Source organism: Perognathus longimembris, chromosome 28 (genome assembly GCF_023159225.1).
Source record: "Perognathus longimembris pacificus isolate PPM17 chromosome 28, ASM2315922v1, whole genome shotgun sequence".
In the NCBI taxonomy this organism is placed as follows: Eukaryota; Metazoa; Chordata; class Mammalia; order Rodentia; family Heteromyidae; genus Perognathus; species Perognathus longimembris.
In genome coordinates this window covers 92259043-92280335 of record NC_063188.1, presented here as the reverse complement: position 1 = coordinate 92280335, position 21293 = coordinate 92259043, and the positions used below count along the sequence as shown (strand labels likewise).

Below are 21293 nucleotides of genomic sequence, written 5' to 3'. Positions count from 1 at the left end.
CAAATTATCTCATTATCATTGATTTTGAACATATTTTGTAGACCTTAAAAGCTGGAGAAGTGTAAAGGGTGTTTATACTTCTCTTTTCTCAAGTCAAACACCAACTGTGAGCTTTGCACTTTTGACTTGGAATGAAAAGAGGGAAGGAAAAAGACTGGGAAGAGGAATTTTGCTAGGAAAGATAGATGGTCCCTAGAACTTCTACCACCATCCCCCTTTCTCAACTATTTTTCCCATGTATATTTATAATGTACATGATCTATTTAGTTACCTACTTATTATCCCAAACTTTTGTGATTATAAAACTATGATCCTGATAAGAGTATTACACTCTACTTTTCTTCCTTTTTCTGCTTTTCCTTTCCTTTCCTTTTTTTTTTTGTTGTTGTGAGTGTTCATGTGTGTTTATTTTGTTTTATGTCAGTTCTAAGGTTTGAACTCAGGGCCTGAACTCTCTTCCTGAGGTTTTTTACTCAAGGAAGACACTCTATCACTGGAGCCAAAATTCCACTTCTTTCTTTTTTTCTGGTTACTTGGAGATAAGAGACTTCATGAACTTTCCAGCCTGGGATGGTTTTGAACTGTGATCCTCAAACCTCAACTTCCTGAGTAGCTAGGATTACAGGCATGAACCACCAGCCCTCCTCATTAATTGAAAAAAAATTAAAAGATCATTTTTGTTTTTGTAACATAGTATCATTATACAACCCAATGGGATATCAGTTTCTCTATGTGGGCCAACCAGTTCTTAAAAGACTTTAAGAACTGCTGAATGACTACTCAATTTCGACAGTTTTATGATGGAACATCATTCTCAATGAGAAATTTTTGTTATAAAACAGGAAAGTTTCGATAATAAAATGACCTGATAAACAGTGGTATAAAGGGTAAAAAAAAGACAAACAACTACAAAAGCAATACTTGCAAAACTGTTTGGTGTAAATGAACTGAACTACTCATGGGGGGGGAGGGAAAGGGGGAAGGGGGAGTGGGGAATGAGGGACGAGGTAACAAACAGTACAAGAAATGTATCCAATGCCTAATGTATGAAACTGTAACCTCTCTGTACGTCAGTTTGATAATAAAAATTTGAAAGAAAAAAATGACCACAGAAATGTCCTTTTCACTCCTTTTGAGAACTCCATGCAAAGTAACACTGATTTTCTTTCCCTGTGAGAAGCCTATAATACTTGGCTCTGAGTAGGTCCAAGAATACTTGTTTAATTTATATACTGAGAGATATGCTTTGTCAAAATTCAACCTGCTAGGAGTCCATGCTGGTAACCACTGTTCAGTACAGCCTTCTTTGGCAGCAAGAAGTTAATACTTGATTTGAGTCAAGCTGAGAATGATACTCAAAATAACAGCTTCTTCCTTGCATTTTTAATCAGAGCAATATTGTCTTTTTTATTAGATTTGTGTGTAATTTATGGTTACAACAAGTCTATCTTCGTCATGTTTGCCACTTTAGTTTCATGTGAAAAATATAAACACCTTCAGATGGATGCTGAAGTTAAAACTGTACCTTTTAAATATGCCAAGTTAACACATTTCCTTTAATAGTGCTAAGGAAAGTTACAATATGAAACTTAGGTTCTATATAACAAAGTCTAAGTATCTTAAGTAAAGTTATCATCAAAAGTGCAACTCTTCTCTTTACACTCTTCTTAAACACATTCAGAAACTGTTATTTATTGCCTAGAATACTCTTATCTATGTATCTGAAAATGTCTTTCACAATATGCTGGCAGCATACCTATTCATACCCTATGTAAGAGCTGCTTACTAAATTGTTGCTCTCTTTCCAAGATCCTACTTGTATTCTGAATCAAGGCAAACGAAATAATGAGAATGAATAATGTGAACAATGCAGGGATTGAATAAGATCAAAGCACATTACATACATGTAAAGAATGCCATAAAATCTGTTACAATGAACAATTTACATTATTACATTGTTACATAAAATAAAAATTCTAAAAAAACACATATTTTCTGTGCCACCAGTAACAGGCATCTTGCAGCAATAACGGAGTGTTCAAATATACATCTAAATAGATTTGCAGAAGACAGGCAGTGTAATCAAAGGGCTTCAAAAATATATTGCTATGTTTTGACTATTTTCATTATCATTAATAATGTAAATAAAATCTATTTAAAAATAACTCAATTTACTGCAGAAGGCCAAGCAATACCCACAATAATATCTCAACATGACTGATAATAACACAAGATAGTGTTTAATTAGTGTCCTACAGTTCACCAACCAATATTGTTTTATAGATGAAATGATTTTTATCTTTATCACTTAATATGCTTAGGGACATTTAGAAAGGCTCTGTCCTACAGTGGGTGGCAAGTATTTTTCTTATTAGTTTTCTCAATGCTTATTAAGCAGAGCTATGGTTTAATTTATTTTGTTTAATGTCTCTATATTCTAGCTGGTGATGAGAAGTTATATATAGTTAGTATTGTAAGTCGTTCATTTATTGGACTTATAAATCTGGCAAAACATCTAACATTTCAGAGAGTTATAAGAGTTGCAAGACGTAGGGTAAGAGCACATTTATTTAAAACAGTTTTGCTGAAATTTTTTGAAAGTAACATTAAATAACATTTCTTCTATTTTTAAAATAACATGCAAATACAATGCATTAAACTAACTTTATAACCTATCACATTTAAACAAATACTGTATTGTATTGTATTCTTCTGCACAAGTTTTTTTTGATGATAGTCCCAAGTTATTCAAATGACTTCTAAATTTTTCCTTATATATATCATATTACTCTATTGTGACACTCCAACAGAAATCTTCAAACACACACACACGCATGTGTGCACGCACATGCACACACACATACACTCATGCATACCCCCAAAAGCTATGAACAATAAAACAGTTCATTCTTATGTGTAGTGAGTCCTGGTATCTTCTATTTTGTCTCACTAAATAATAAATGATTTGGAAATCCAACAAATTTCACAACTCAGAGTTTGAAAAACTCTAACCTAACAGTTCAAAAACACATAATGTACCACAATGGAATAAATTAAGGCCAACAAAAGAAGAGATGATCCTTGTATAATTACGTCTTGGGACTTCTTTCCATGTATCTTTATCTAAGAACCACTCATGTATACTACATATCAAAGTTTTTCCTCATAAAACCACTTTTCAAATAATCTGTATTTTCCCAGATTTCCATTTTTTCTGTTATTTACATAGATCTTTACTTTTTTTTTTTTTTGCCAGTCCTGGGGCTTGGACTCAGGGCCTGAGCACTGTTCCTGGCTTCTTGATCAAGGCTAGCACTATGCCACTTGAACCACTGCGCCACTTCTGGCCATTTTCTGTATATGTGGTGCTGAGGAATCGAACCCAGGGCCTCATGTATACGAGGCAAACACTCTTGCCACTAAGCCATATCCCCAGCCCCGATCTTTACATATTTTAAATGATTAAATATTCTCCAACTTCAGTAAACCTTGGATTTTCTGAAAGTGGGTATTATCTCAATTTCCCTAAGCTAAGTACCTAGAAGAGGATCTGACCCAGAGCAGCTCCAAAGTAAGTTTGCTAAATAAATGTATTGCTTGCTAAAGGCTCAGTGAAATAGATAAAAATGTTGGGGATATATGCTGAAAGAATATTTAGTACTGGTTCAGAGATTTTCTCCGACACAGGTAATCTTGTGAGCAGATCTAAGAATTGTTGTTTCCTTAACCCTACGCCTGTGGTACTGGTGAATGAAACTGTTATAGTTTGTTATCTCTAATATTCTTGTTAGAATTAAATGGCTATGATCACAGAATTAAGGGGCAGATTCTTTAACAGGTGATCAGGCCATGAGGATTTTATCCTGACAGTGAGATTAGTACCATCATAAAATAATCCAATGAATATCCTACAAAAGTAAGAAGAGTAAGTAATAAGAGTGGGTAGGAAAGGGATAAGTGAGTGAAATTGTTGAACGTGATGATATTGACCAAGATACGCTGTTTTCATAACCAACTTTGTTAAATGGTGAATCCTTTGTATAAATACTTAAAGATGATAATAAAAGAATAAAAATAAATTAAATTGAAAAATATACAACTTGGTCTTCTCTATTTCTGTCTTCTGTGTCTGGCCAGCTCTCTCCTCTCTCTCGCTCTCTCCTACTCTCTCATTAACACACCAAGGAAGGTCATAACAGCATGCTACCAACTTGACATTGACTTCTCAGTTTCCAGAAGTATGAGCTAATAAATGTGTAAATATTAAAATTAGTCACTCATAGGTATTCTTTTATAGCACACAGAATGTGCTAGAATATTCACCTATATCTCTTTCCTGTATAACATTGTGATATTTTTTGAAACTTTCTCTTCTTAATGATATCCCAAGGAGACTATGAAATATTTTACCAATTCAGCCTTCTTTTAATGAATTTATATTAGATGCTCATGCATTGGTTGAATTGCCCTGAGCACTCTTGTAGGGACGGCCTTGGATATCTAATTAAATTTGCAAATCTGTATGAATTATGGATTGAATGAGTTTGTTCATTACAGTATATGTCTTAAACAAATGTTCATATGCCTCCATTGAATCATGCTATATGGCTTATTATTTCTGACAATCATTTTGTTTTTGAGTAACAGTTGTCTCGACAATCCATTATTAATATTTAAAAATATATAATTAGTAAACACACACAAAAGCCATATATTGTAAAAGCAACAAATATACATTTTGGAATAAAATGCTTGAAAAAATGTGTTACAATACTTAAAATTAGCAATAAAATGAAATTTTCAAATAAATCCATATTAACTGGGATTTACAATACAATATAAGCGTGTGCTATTAGTTACAAAGCCAGGATTTGGAGAACTACACTGGCACATTAAATTTATTCATTTTCACAGCCTGTAGACATTTTAATGTCTGAGTAGCAATAAGAACAAATTACCTAAAAACTTTTAATAGGGTATAATAAATTAAGACTGAATGGTAATGTAAAAGTGTGTACAACAGGACAAAATTATGAATCTCCTATAATGATCCAACAACACTTAAAGTGTGGAAGCAACATTGGTATTCTGGGATATACGACCACAGTTGATCCTAATTGTTTCTCTCTTGTCAAATAGAAATTGCACATCAATCTTGAAGCATTGCAAAGTCTTCATTATATGCAAATGGTTATGTTTTTCAGGTTCTTCAAGGGGGATTCAACCTTCTTTACAAAAGGAGCCTGGCTAGAAGACGAGTTACTCTGATGACACTATATATCCATTAGAATTCCTCATTTATAAGCAACACAAATCACCCAGGCCAATAAGGAGATTCATTGTGAGGAAATGAACAGGATTACAAGATGGAAGAGAAAATGAAAGAATCTGGTTTGAACAAGCTGTGTGCCAGCAGCTGATCAGCATATGTATCTTATTGTTTTTTTTAGGCCTCCCCACTCGAATAAATGAACTTCAAGCTTATAATTTACCTTAACTTTCAAAGTCTCAAGAGGTAATGCAACTAGATTATTGTAGGACCCATATTAATACCTTTCAGGTGGTGAGAAGAAAGAGGTAGCTTGACAATCTCTATACATTTATGTATAATCCCATAAAGAATGATCAGAGACCCAAGTGCAACTTGTGGTACCATCAGACAAAAGAATAGTTGCTCTAAATATGCTATACGTTTTGATGTACCATTACATCATGTGTACATGTCTCAAAGATCTAGCATTTTCTACAGTGTTTACATACAGTACTTTTCTTCTACCTTGGCCTTAATATTCTGAACTCGTGAGATCATGAGTTTACTAATAGAAAGAAGGTTCTTAGTCAACATCTATTTCTCCATCAGCAAATAATATTTGCCTTTTAAACAATAGGCCCACAAGAATGTTTGTTGAATGTACTCTTTTTTTAAGATACAAGTCAATGAGTAACAGAATAGAACCATTCTATTTTTAAACTGTCAGCAAATGTGAGAAATGTATGTACTTTGTACACAGAAGAGACTTTTGGGAATGTAATGAGATGGACAAAAACAGAAGGAAAGATAAGTTTGGAGATAATTTCCCCATGAAAATAAATTAGTGAAAGTATAAGTCTTGTTTATTGATCTATGCTTAATATATTGAGAAATTGTTTTATGTATTGAAGTACATTGGTGTGTAAGAAATTGTTTCCATTCTAGTGGAAAATACATGTGAGAAATATGCAAATACCATAATTTTTGGTAAGTTGTACTATTATTGTTAAAGAGGATAATTTGAACAAAAGACAATCCCATGTGTGCATTTGTATATGGGTTCTCTCAAAAATATAGGGAGTTATAAAAAGAATTTCTGATATTGGAACATGAACACATATAAAAAGGGACATGTGCAAAACAAAAATATGGAGAGTGTGATTTGCAAAATAGAGAATGAAGAAAGTATAGTATTTTCAACCAAAAAAAAAAGAACAGGAATTGATGACTCATGCCAGCAGTCCTAGCTATGTGGGAGGCTGAGAACAGGAGGAATATGATTCAAGGTCAGCCAGAGAGAAACGTTCATGAACCCCATCCATGCTTCTCAACCCATAGATGGGTTCAGTCTTGTGATACTAGGACAGCCCATGCAGAAATATCTGGGATATTCCATCTCCAAGGAGGAACTGTATGTAGTAGTAAGCACCTATCATTTCAGTGCTTGGTAGAGCGATGGATCATAGCTAAACAAGTGCTTATGTAGGAGGCAAGACTTTATCCTAAAAATAATCAATAATGTTTCAGAAGTATATCACCAGCCTAGCAAGTAAGAAACCCTGAGTTCAAGCCTCAGTCTTAAACAAAATTAAGTTAGTGCAGAGATGTAAAGATAGATATAAGTATTAGAAGGACTGGTAAGAAGATATTGAGAATATCAAGAAAACCAGTGTGTGGAACATTTTCATTGTATTGTTATTTCATGAAAATTACACATATTAATATATGTATTTAATTAAATGTCCATTTTTATCATTTCTATGGAGATGTGAGCATTTTATTCTTTATTTCAATATGAGATGTGTAATCGGTATGCTCCACATTTTTTCTAATTTCTCTTCAGTAACAATGGGGATCCCTTAGGAATGACTTGTTTTCCGCACATGCTAAGAAGCTCTCTATTCATGTGGTTATTGCTGTAAGTTATGGGTTTGGCTCTTGCTTCTTTCCTATAATATACAACGATCTGTCATCTTCTAAAACATGCTATGCTGGACAACAGTGTTGTAAGAACAAACTACTGAAATTATCAAAATACCTTAATACAATTATTTATGAACGATATGTTACAGTTAAATCCCCTCTCTGAATTTCTGCACTGTGCCAAACTCCCAATAAATCTGTTATTTGCTACTTCTGTAAAGATTCATGGGAGCCAAGAAGTTGGAGAATACTTTCTAAGCAGCAATAAAAGGCTAACAATATTTACGAAAGAATGAAGTGCCCAACTGTTTAACTGTATTAAGAGACTGAATTCTCATGCCACTACCAGCTAATAACATTGAAAAGCTCATATTAAAATGTATTCCCATCCTTATAAATCACTGTAACTCTAAAGAAAGTGACTAGAGACAAATTGTCTTAGCGGTAAATTTTTTGCTGATTCCCTTATGTTAGTATACATCCTCTAGTTACATAAAGCAGCATAGTTGTGTGACCACAAAATGTAATCTTATAAAATTTTATTACTACTAGGGAAACCTAAAGGGCAAGTGATGGTATGAATTATTCTTAACATTGGGATTCCAAAGAAGGGCAACAGATGGCAGAAATATTTACTCAAGTGATTTTTCCATCAAAGTTTCTATCAGCATTTGAGTCTCAGCAGTGTGGCTGTTAAGAAGCCGTCAAATTCACCAGCCAGCTGGTGAAATCAGAACTGTAAAAACTGACTATATAGAAAAGCATACTTGTATCCAATTTAGTCTTTTTTACCATATGCCTTTTTGAGGTAGTGTTTTATTCAGTCTGTATTAATATAATGCCATTTATCTTCTATAGAGTCTTTCGTGGGCGTTACATTAACAATCAAGTATTAAGATTCTTAAAATGATTCCTAATAAAAATACAAATCTCACTCTCTGTAGAGCCTGTCAGTGGTGACCTATGTGCAGCCATTCAGCATTCAGCATTTCTGTACAAACCCAATGGCTTTTCACTTGCTTTTTTTCCCCTCAAGGCTAGCACTCTGCCACTTGAGCCACAGCGCCACTTCTGGCCATTTTCTACATATGTGGTGCTGGGGGAATTGAATCCAGGCTTCATGGATAGGAGGCAAGCACTCTTGCCACTAGGCCATATTCCTAGCCCCCAAACCAATGACTTTTCAAAAGCAGCAACTGCTATAAGAAGGGTTTGGGGGCTGCAAGTACAAAAAGTAGAAAGAGAAGAATGAAAAACCCTGGGAATTTCCATTAAGAAGAAGAGAGCCTTTTTATACACCCATTTGTTTCAAACTTCTGGATAGGAGTCATCTCAATTCCATTGTGTTCAGTGAATCTAAACTCATCGGAATTGGGTCCTTTACAAAGTGCTTTCTTCAATCACAAATAGCCAAGGTAAGGAAAAATTGAAGAGCAGCTAAAGTTGTCTTTGACATTTTTGTATTTCTTTCCCTTTCTCCCCACTCCTAGGTACCAGTGCCCTCTCTTTTACACATATTCATTGTCCCCCATCTGACAGATCATAGAAAGATTCTCCTTTTATAATTACATGAATTTGTATGTAATTTGCCATGCTCCATGTTTAATTTGAATTTGAGAAAAGGAAAAGTATCGTTTTTCTGAACTAGAATAGAACTTTAGGAGCTTTATTTAATATTTGATGGTAAAACAATGTAAGCATTAAAATAAACCATATTTAATCCATGTTGATCTAAGTTTCATCCCATTGTAATGAGCTTAATTTATTATTAAATCTCAATGTAAACAGTTTGATTAAATTCATTTATATCAAAACATAGAGGTATATCTGACATAATTGTATAAATTATGAACCAGTAAATATAGGAACATTTAAGGGGATCCCAGAAGGTGATTAATTTAATATTAATGAAAATAAAGTTTTCCTAAAAGTAGCAGTGAATTTACATAAAAATATTTCAATGCTGTTTTACTTTCTATCCTGCTTGTTGTCGATCTAAACCCTTAAAAATTGTCATTTACACAGTCTCACTGCTGATTACTTCCAAAGTTGATTTCAAATGGCATCTCTTAAGATTCAAACCCTCATATTTGTTCATAAAATATTCTTTTGAAAGTACTCATTTTGATATGGTTCACTAAGCAACATTATCCCATAAAACAGAGTAATTTTCCATTTGTAAGAAGAATATTTAGCCCTGTTAAATACTAAATCTAATGGTGATTTTTATTATTTTCACTGGCAATTTGTGAAATTTTTCAGTCCCATTCAATAACAGCTCATATGTTAGCACATACATTTTTGTAGTCCAGAAAAATAGGCTAAACTGAAATGTTAGAACATTTTATGATTTTTACTTTCCCGTTCTTACTAAAGGTAATTAATGACACACCAATTCACTTTGTCATCATATGAGTTAACATTATTTTCATAACTTTGCATCATGGTACTCAGCTTTCTCTCTGAAAACTTCCATTAACATTTCTTCTTGTTAGCTAGCAAATGAGCAGGCAGGAGTGTCAGCTATTTGAGGTGGATGTGTTGGGCTGAACTGGAACATTCCTCAGTTTTTAATCCAAGAGATATACTATGTGAAGATAGCAGCACATTACATGAGAATAAAGTTTAATTAAATTTCCAGGTAGGTCATTCTACATTTTATATAGTTGAGGACAATAATTTAGTAACAGGATTTTAGTTTTTATAAATATAAATAATAACTTATATTGAATAGTTATTTAAGGGTTTACATTTAAAGAGTAATTACTTCATGGGAAATGCTATTCATACTAAGTGGTTTTTATTCATGGGATTGTTAATTAAAATTTAGAGATGAGAAAGCAGAGACATAGAGAGATCTAAGACAAATTCACAAGATACTTTAAGCAAACAATACTTTAAGCTAAAGAAACTGGAATGTAAACCCATAATTCCAAATCTCTAATAGAGTCCAATGTGACATATCAATATTTTACTAGGTGATAACATTTCTTTATTTATTCAAATTCTATTTCTTAAACAAATGCATGAATATATGCAAAGATAATTGAATGGATTTACTGGCAAACTGATTTTAGTGGCATATTATATGGCTGAGTTTTTCTCATGTAAACCAATATATTTTTAAAGGTGTTTTCCATAGTAACATGGTCAGTTGCTTTGGAATATTCTAATATTCTAAATGAATACAATTAATTTTATAAATCTTTTTGACTGAGAAAACTAATTGAGTTACATGGAGCTAGGCCACCACCTTTCTGGTATTGGAAGTTATTTTATTCCAAATGATAATACAGAGCATCATTTAGACACTGATTTCTCTTCTTAGAAGTGAAAATTATACATAATGCTGCTTATTTACAATAAATATGAATAAGTTTACAATCTAGAAAGAATTTTATTCATTTATTACCTAGAATTTATTTTATGTGTATCTCTGAACTCAATTTTATATCTGTATATATTTTGCCATATATTGGCTAATTGGTTGAATTCCCTCAAAGTAAACATTAATTGTTCATGTCATCAATCTGCTGCTAGCAATAAACATCTACAGTCTGTTTCCTAAGAGAAAGTCATAGCAAATATTTAAGCTCTTCTATTTAATATTCATTAATTAATAATGATGATTACTAAGACAGCTGAGATTTCTAGATATTCCATACCCTTATAACTAGAAGTTTCCTATAATATCTTACTGAATCCTTTTTCAAAAGCTTATCCAGAATTTAAACATAGCCTTGGGTATCTTACATATGTGTTTATTAATATACACATGGGTGCATAGATATTTGTACATGTCTTTTGACTTACATTCACTAAAAAAGAAACATATCAAATATTTAGAGGACTTGTGATTTCACAGCTACAAAGATTTTTTTTGTAAAAAAGAGAAATGTTTTTCTTTCATATGTAAATTAGGAAAGCAAAAGATTAAATAATGCCACACTAAAGTGACCAGCACAACAATTTTCATTGCAACATTGTTTACCATAAACAAAATATGGAATCCACCCACATGTCCCTCAGTGGATGAGTGGATCAGGAAAATATGGTATATATATGCAATGGAATTCTACTCATCCACCAGAAAGACTTGGGAAAAATTGTATTGAATGAATTAAGCCAGACCCTGAGAAATATAGGTTGCTTGGTTTTGTTCATTTGGGGTAGATAGATGGTTCCTATAAATCTACAAGTAAACACACTGGATGGTACAAGATAAAAGTACACTGGGACAAGATAAATTATATAGGTCTATAGGCATTCACACAGAATGAGACCAAAGGGGGATATCTTTAATAGAGGATCTCATAGGTGCAATAGCCATGTGCATCGGTTTGTATAGAATAATATTTATTGAAATCAAATCCAGGAGTTGGAAACAAAAGTTTTGTTTTTCTTTGTTGTCATTTTTCATTTCTTTTTGTCTTGGTTGTATGTTTATCCTTCTTTGGGAGGGTAAGAGAGGGCACAGAAATGGTGGGACAAAGGGTCAACAAATTCAGCAGTGATACTAAACACTACATTGAAAATGAAATACAGAGCTTGTTGGTGGGGACAGGAAGGAAACTTGTAGAAATGTACTCTTTATCTGACTTATGTAACCATATTCCCTCTGTACATCACCTTTACAATAGCAATAAATAAATATTCAAAAGAAAGCAATCAAATAAATAAAACAGATATTTTAAACTTTCCTAAAGGGAATATTTTTGGTAGATGTTCATAAGCTTCAACTAACCATTCCAGTTAAAAGGTGAGAACTTTTTGATATTCCCGAGACCTATAAAACTATTCTATAATTACGTGATTATATTTTTGAAATGCATTACCAAATAAAATAGCATCAAAATCGTTCAGACTTCTATTAGAAGAGTAGGCAGAAGAAAGGCACACAGAGGGAGATCTTTGGATATCTGCAGAAGGCCCCCCTCCAGTCTGCAGTTGGTATTTAAATGAGGTTATATGCGTGAGAAAACTATCCAAGGTTAGGGAACAAGACTAAAGTAAACAATCACCACAGTTCAATTTTGGTAATGAGTAGTGCCTTTAAACATGAGCCATGGTGAAAAATCTTATCATTCACTGGACATCAGAATGATTAAAAGAGCTTTGCCTGAGTAGTAGGGAAAATTAACCCTGGATAGCTACAACTAACAAAGTATATGCTAAAAATCTGTGCAATCTCACGATGTTAGCAAGTAGATTAACTGTATTCAAAGAGAAAGGTTAAGTAAACGTATTTTCATAGAAGGATATCAAAAGATCAAGAAAAAAGTTTCAATGTCTGACATACAGTAAGGAACTAATAATCCAATGAAACATCACAATAGTACTCAGTGAGGAGAAAAATTGATCAGCTAAAATGACTTAGAATTCACAAAGACAAAATAATTATTATAATTTTATTCTCTATCTTCAAGAAGGTAGATAAAGTATTGAACAGATGCATGAAAGATATACAAATATACAATTACATTTCTAAATGATAAAAGCAGAAACTGAATGGTGTGAAAAGTATACACAAGAAGGCATTAATCACATGCAAGGCATAGCAAATGTTAAATTAGTCAACTTGACAATAGATGTATACAATGGAATACAGAGGAAAATAAGACTGTCAAGGGAATGAACATAATATCAGTGAGTAGTGTGGTTACCTTATTCAATCTAACATATATCTATTTGGACTCTTAAAATAGTGGCTAAAAGTACAGTATTAAATAGAAATGAACTCCAAGTTATGAAAACGATTGCTATATCACAGTTGTAACTACTTTCAACGTCCCATGTGTATCTGTAGCTTCTACTATTGATGATGTTCTTGTATCACCTTCCTGTGGTTGTATCTACACTATCTCTGTAATCTTATGAGTATATTGGAAACCGTCTATACTGGTATTAGAACTAGGAAATTGAAAGGGAATACCAAAATTGAGAGACACAGGGTAAAAAAAGACAAACAACTACAAAAGCAATACTTGCAAAACTGTTTGGTGTAAGTGAACTGAACACCTCATGGGGGGAAGGGGAAAGGGGGAGGAGGGGGGGATGAGGGATGAGGTAACAAACAGTACAAGAAATGTATCCAATGCCTAATGTATGAAACTGTAACCTCTCTGTACATCAGTTTGATAATAAAAATTTGAAAAAAAATAATTGAAAGAAAAAAATAAATAGAAATTAAAAACCAACAAATACTATAAAGCTAACAGAAGAACAAAAATCACAAAGAAAAATGGATAATGGCACATGAATGAAATTTTGCCTCACAAAAGTACTCACTTATAAAACTTCTGTATGCTCACCTCCATCTCAGAATGACCTTATCAATGAAATCAATCTTTATAAATTACCAGAAAGCAGACTGGGGTATTGTTTAATGACACACCCTATGCCTAGAATGTACAAAGCTCTGGGTTTTATCCCTCTCATCTTCCCCAACCCTCCCCCCAAAAAACCCTTCCCCCTTTGGAAAGCAGAATGATAATATATGTATACTTCTACATTTCTTGATTTTACACAATAGGTTCATATTAAATTTATAGACTGAGAACTGTAGCTATCTTGTGCCAGGTAGTTTGAAAATTCAAGAGGTTTATATTTCTACCAAGGAACATCTTATATCACAGTAATATATTTATGCCCTTCAGGAAGAGAACTTGTCATGCCACATTAGGTCAAAATTCAGTTTAGCACTATTTAAAATGCATCATCTCTATGATAACAGATTGGAAATCCATGAATTTTCTCTTTCTTCAAAGGCTGATATTAGGTATATACAAGTTTGATGAATGTGAATATAATTGTACAGTATTTTTAAAGTGTTCACATTATATATTGAAACAGTATGTCATATATGTGTGTTTAAATACTGAATTACTTAATATCAAATAGTACATTGACTATTCAAAAATTTTGAGACTGAATTATTATAAAGTTGGATTAGCATACTGCTATTATGAACCTAACATTTTAAAATGCTTAAGCTATTTAATAAACTATCATTTCTTTGCCTTCCTTTGTCTTAATCAGTATTTTTCTGGCATTAAAAACTGGCCCCAATTCAAATCCACTTGATCAAATATTGCAACATGAAAAATTGGAGCTAAAAATGCTACAGAAATACAATAAACAGTATTTCTCATACATAAAATATGCATTTTATTAACTAAACTGTATCTCCTACAGTGCAATTTATTTTATTTCATATTCAAAAGACAGAAATTGCCATTAAACTCTATACTGGTTATAATCCATACGTTGTACTTCTATCAGTGTAAACCATAGAAAGTCAATAAGTAACAACAATTAACTATGCAGTGTTTTGGCCTCTAGACTACCTCAGAAGACATTTTGTCAATACAATATATGGAAATACTGATACATCAACACAAGTTGTCTTCAGGGAAACAGAACTGTAATTTTATCATGATGGATATTGTTGACAACCACATTATTACAAAGCACAGAACAAATTCTCCTTCTGGACAGATCCCAACACCTGGTACAAACACACACTACCCTAAAGCCACAGTATATATACCTGGCTTTAAAACGCTTCCCTTTATCACAGATGCAATTATACTTCAGAGTTCATCAGATAAGCAAGTCCTATCTGGGATGAACATCTTCCTTTCATGAAAAGCACATAATAACGCCCTCCACCCTGATCATTAACTTGATTCTATAATATGTAGTGACAAAAAAACCCAGTAACTTAAATCCAAACCTCCTTCACAATCCAAAGGCAAAGCAGTAAATTATTTGTAATATGAAGGCAAGATTAAAGACAATTTGGAAAAAGAAATATCAAAATCTTACCTTAAGATACCATTTGTATTTAGCATGTTCCCAATTTTCGGAGAGTTGTGTCTTTTTGAAAAACTGTTCAGCTTCTGTTAGCCATTGATTAAATATCTTCATGTCATAATGAAAGCGCCGCCATTTTTCCACAGATCTGTCAAATCTCCTAGAAGTTGAAAATAAAGATCAAGGAAAATAAGTTAATTATAAAAAACAACTTTGTGGAATTTGCATGTTTTTATATATCACTAAAGATATCATTTTGGTAGTTTCTTGTATTTGTGGATCACACTTTCAGTTAACAGAGATAATAATTAAGATGGAATAAATGCTACAGAATTAAAGATTAATTTTCCCCCTTAAAATTGACTATATTTCTTGATTTAAATAAATATAAAGATAATCACTTTGGAGTGTTTGAATTTTTCCATGTAATTTTATTTGATTCTTAACTGTGTTAACAGTTAACGCATTGAGAGCTAAATATTCAATCGAGAGACACAGGGTAAAAAAAGACAACTACAAAAGCAATACTTACAAACTGGTGAAAATGAACTGAACAACTGAACAACTCATGGGGGGGGGAGGGAAAGGGGAAAGAGGGAGGGGGAATGAGGGACGAGGTAACAGTACAAGAAATGTATCCAATGCCTACTGTATGAAACTGTAACCTCTCGGTTATTCAGTTTGATAATAAAAATATATATCAATAAAAAATGGACAAGAAGCTATCATTGAAATTAAATGGTGGCATACATACACGACCAAGGGATATTATAGAGATATGATCCCTTTATGAATCTTGTGATAGATGAAAGAGTGGAGATGGCAACTGGTGGACAAAAGAATCATATTGGCATGGTGGTAATATGAGGAAACAGCATCTTCATGTTCGAAGACTTGGAATGAATTTAATAAGACTGCTCAGCAGAAAAAAACAAGCCCCTTCCCCAAAGGGCCTGTTTTACTTTGAAGTAAAAAACTGGGTCATGTGAATGTTAATATTTAACTTTTTAAAAATAAAATTTTGTAATAGTCAAAAAATGTTTTGGCTTAAAATCTAAATCTCTCTAAATTTATCAGTTTCAATATCACTCATGACTCAAAACTGTTTATTTATTAAGATCATTAAGTATCCAGAATGATAGATGTCATTTGTGTTTTAGACTCAGATGTAAGAAATTAATCCACTAGGTGTTGGACTAGTCTACCCTGTGAAATGGGTGTTAGCTTCTTTTGTCCTTTTTACTTTGTTCTATCCATTAAATCCTACAAATTAGAAAGGTGAAGAAGCTTAGTATGAGAGACTGATTTAATATCTCATCTGTAAATATTACAAAGAAGCAGATATTTATTTGCTTATATTCTAGTCATACAAGAAACTGAGACAGACCAATACACAACCAGGATTTTATATTTGAAGTTGGTTGGATATAAAGAATAACCTGGTTATCATAACACAGCAACACCAACAACAAAATACTAGAGTTCCACTCCAGAACTATTAAATTTGTATCTTGCTGGATTCTGACATCTGTTACTTCAAAAGCATACAGGTAGTTCTAATGGACATTCAAAGTGAAAATCATGAATATAAAGTAAGATGGGATATATAATCTGTTTGGTATCCTGCAGCTTGTCCTAAAAAGAATCTGCTAGCAATAAGCTGTCCAGAAATGTCCTAGTTGTGAAGCTGCCTCCTCACAATGAAAGTTTTCTGTTAGTTTTTAAGATTCAGTGGCTTATACTCTTCAGTGCTATACTATCTGGTCAAACCTTTACCTTCATTGGGGAATTTCACCTATCAGAGCTAAAATACAACCATATATTCTTTAACAGGAAAGGAACAAAATGCACATCTGTTGCACAGTTACTGTGAGCCACACGTTAGACTCTTGACTTTCATTGTAATATATCATTGATGTCTACACATAATCATTATGATTTTTATTCTACTGGAGAAAACATAGAAGGTGAATAATTTGCCAAAAGTTCAAAAACATTCAAAAGCAAGAAGGGGATTCAAAACAAGTTCTTTTGTTGCAATGACATCTTTCACTACCTTATATGTTCTCTTGGTGGAAAGACCTTTTCCAGAATGAATCGCCTTTCTACTAAAGCATCGAAACTATACTTGTAGGTTTTCCCCTTATTTTCATCTTTACTAAATACCAAAGATTTAATCATATATCTTATACATGTTACATTCTAACAGACATTACATTAAATAAATCACTGTATGCTTAACTTCAAAATATCTAAAAGAGAATATTTGGTCATAGGTAAAAGACAACACATAGTAGCCAAAAGAGGCAGTTTATAACCATAGCTGGTTTAAAAACAAAAAAACCTTCCTTTGAGACTTAATAATACTCTCCTGTTAGTCAGTAAGGACTACCCTCTAGTGACAAAATGATCTTGGAATATTTTAGCATGTTCACAAATAATTTAGTAGGCATATATTTCAGTGGAATATTACACACAATAAATGACCTAAGAATATATTTAAGTAGTTTATTTCCTTTAAAAGAGAACTTCACATTGCAGGTTTCACAATCAAACTGTGATTGGGGTCAAGAGAATTCTAAAAGCTGTGAGGAATAATTAATACTCTTCCTTCTTTGTGAGATTACAGTAGATTTTGATTTTCATTATACTTTTCTGTGTTGCCTAGTTTTATACTTTTGATATTTCAAATTAAAATAATATTAAAATAATTTAAGTATCATTGTCACATTCTAATTCTTGCTATGTCCATAGCATAGTTTTGCACAACCTGCCAATCTACCTTTGTGAATTTCATAAGTAAGCCTTATTGGGTACTTTTATATTTACCCAATTAACTGAGTTATCTTTTTGCCAACACTTGCAGCTGCTAGGAGCTAATTTCTCCAACATATGTGCTATGGATACCTAGATTTCTATATAACCTAAATGTTTCAAATCACAAACTTATTTCTCTACCCCTCAGCATGCTGGTGATTACACTACTATTATCCAATAGATTCCATCAAGTATCCTTCAACTCTGACCCCTAAGCCTCTTTCTTCTGTATTTATCAAAGAGAAGAAAACTTTTAGTGTGTATATATGTGATTATTGCCCTACTAGTTCTGGAATAAAGAGATGGAACTAATGAGGTAGCAGATTGAAAGTCTGAGTTTTCCACTTACAACCTTTTTCCACACTGAAAAAGGTGACACAGAATGACCTTTCCAGACACACAGCACTGGTGATAGCTCCTCTAATTCCTGCTACTGCATTAGGACTCGGAGATTTGTACATCAGGTACAAATTTTCTCTCCTTTTGGCTCTTTTTCTCCTAATTGCAACCTCAATAAACTTTATACCGTTAGAGACTTCTTCTATGCTGTGGATAAATAGATAAGGGATTCAATATAATATGCAAGTGCTAAAACTCTAAAAACTATAAAGTTGATAGTTTTTATTATTAAAACCACTGTTAAAATGAGTAAGTAGTCAAACAAAATATTAAAAATAAAAGCATGTGCTTTATACATGATGACATTTAATGTGAGTAATATACTTTGAACTCCATTTCAAGTGTCACATAAAAAATTTAAATATACTCTAGCATTTAATATGTGTTGTTAATAGCAGGGTCTAAACATATTCTCGAATTTACTATGTAAAATTACATTTGTTATAATGACTACTTATAAACTTAAATTCTTTGCTACTGAGGAACCTAAGAACATCCTACATAAATATGTGTATATATATATAATATATATACATGTATAAGTACATATTTTTTACTTATTTTACAATGTTACATTTATAAATTTAATCACTAATCTGCCACTGTGCTTATAAATTCCTTTTACTCCATTAATTGAACTGTCTATGAGCAAAGAAAACAGCAGTGACAATTAGAAACATAAAGAGATATTAAAAACAGCACCCATGGGAATAAATATATTTTATCTTCTATATTATTTTCAGGGGAAGTGTTACATTTTCTCCTAGCAATAAGAGGAAATGTAGAGCAAACTAAAGGACAAAAAAAGTCAGTGTAAACATATGGATAATAAATCAAGTGATTTTTGAAATTTTGCAAATATTAAAATTCTCATTCACTATGCAAGCAATATTTAAAATTACACTGCTGTTTCATTTATGTTCAGCATAACTTATTTCCTGCTGTTCTAAATCAAGTTAGTCTGATTATTCTCCAGCATAAATTACATTTAGGGAGTAATTTAGGTACTTTGGGACATACATTAACACTTTCAGGCCATTAAGGTGGTGCTCAATTCCAAGAAATAAATTTAAATAAATAACACCCTAGTAGCCTTCTGACATATCCATTGTGACTTTATACTTAGGTCTGCAAATTCAGCACTGGGATGCTGATTATTTCATCCAACATATTTCATTTTCCATTAGATCAGTGAGAAAGTCTCGTGGTCCAAAGTGTACGTGCAAGCAAAAGCTACCTAACCCACCTCATGGTACCTTGCTTCTTCATCTTTGCCATAGTTTGGTTGTGGCTCAACACCCCATAAGGGAGGTTTAGTCATTTTTTTTTTTTTTTTTGCCAGTCCTGGGGCTTGACCTCAGGACTTGAGCAAGGTCCCTGGCTTTGTTTTGCTCAAGGCTAGCACTCTGCCACTTGAGCCACAGCGCCACTTCTGGCTTGTTTCTATATATGTGGTGCTGAGGAATCAAACAAAGGGCTTCATGTATGCGAGGCAAACACTTTACGCCTAGGCCACATTCCCAGTCCTTGGCTTAGGATTTAATGAAGTCCCCCTTAGAGCTAAGGTGACACTGGTGTCACCTTAAATCTCTAGACCTGCTCTTAAATTTCTAGACCTGTGAATATCATGTGACACTTGAAGTATAAGATATTATTACTCACATTAAATGCTATCACATGTAAACCACATGCTTTTACTTTTAATATTTTGTTTGAATATATAATCATTTTAACATGGTTTTAATAATAAAAATTATAACAACTTTACAGTTTTAGAAGTTGCATATTATATTGAATACTTGATGTATTTATCCAGTCACAACTTAGAAACCTCTTTCATTTGTGAAGTTGTCTTGTCTCAAGTATTTCCTTAAAATGACAAAAACAGCTGATTAATATATTCCCCTAATTCTGTATTCCAAGCAACTCAATTGTTTACTATAACCAGAGAATACCAAGAATTGCGAAGTTTTCTCTAGACTACTGGATTCACTTGGAATAGCTTTCTTATGGCTCAAAATTTATCCTCACATATCCATTGATTTTCACTTTGAAGAAATTGCCCCCAACTTTGTAGGCTAAAGTAGAAAACCTAATACACCTAATGAGCTCAGTTGGATACACATACAACTAGACTCAACTCCATCGGTGTGACATTCTCAATACTGCCACTAGATACAGGCTTGCACCGGATTCCCATCTCCATACTTTTTCACACAGAAATAACAGTAGTCACACTACCTTGACTCTGCCACTAACTATGTGGCAGAGAACAAGCAATTATTTTTTTTCAACAAGAGAGTGGTTATAAAATAGTCCTTTCTTCCTAAGATTAATATGATCAAATTAATGAATATGTGTAAATTCTTTAAAACAGGATCTGACAGAGATTCCAAGCACTTGGTATTATCAGAATTCTAAATTTCAATCATTCCATTTGATAGGTGGGGTTATTCCATTTTAGTTTAGATTTATATGTTGTTTAATGGTCATTTGAACTTTTTTTATGAAGATGTGAAAAGTACTGGAAAGCATTATGATGAAGTATAAGTACACTAGTTGTTTCAAATAAGGTATTTTTTTTTTATAAACACCATCCAGTTTAAAATGCAGAATATTACAAGCAGCACAATCATTGTTTATCCCCCTCTGACATTTCAAGACTTATAATAAGTTTCTATTCATTTTTTTTCTTTCCTTAAATATTTAGAGAATTATTGATTCACATATTTTGTTTATTGCATGTGAATTTCAAATATCTTTTCTCATACTTTAGCTCTCATTTGTAAGTCTTGAACTGTGTCTTTTGATGTATAAAATATTTAATGTACAATGCAGTTCAGTATATTATTTTTATTTATGATTTTTGCTTTCTAACTTTTGTTTATTTAATCTTTATTTACATAACATTTATTAGCATAGTGTTGTGTATTTTATTGTAAAGCTTTAATAACTTTTTTCTCATTGAGTTCCATATAATGGCTTGAAATTTCATATATATGTATATTTTTAAGCATAAGATTCCATTTTAATTTTTTTAGGTAAGGCTTGCATAAAGTACAAAATAGACACTAAAAATTAAAATGTG

General features: G+C 32.5%; 1 protein-coding gene and 1 pseudogene across 2 annotated transcripts in view; one reads left to right on the top strand and one right to left on the bottom strand.

Moving 5' to 3' along the window:
• The window catches only part of Dmd (dystrophin), a 1916788-nt gene that overhangs the window by 1029445 nt on the left and 866050 nt on the right, over positions 1-21293 (bottom strand). For both annotated transcript variants that reach the window (XM_048336444.1, XM_048336436.1), the window contains one exon: positions 15002-15149. In XM_048336444.1, coding sequence (XP_048192401.1) covers positions 15002-15149 — 148 coding nt within the window. The remainder of the gene's footprint in view (positions 1-15001; positions 15150-21293) is intronic.
• Positions 15700-15892, top strand: LOC125343865 (annotated as a pseudogene).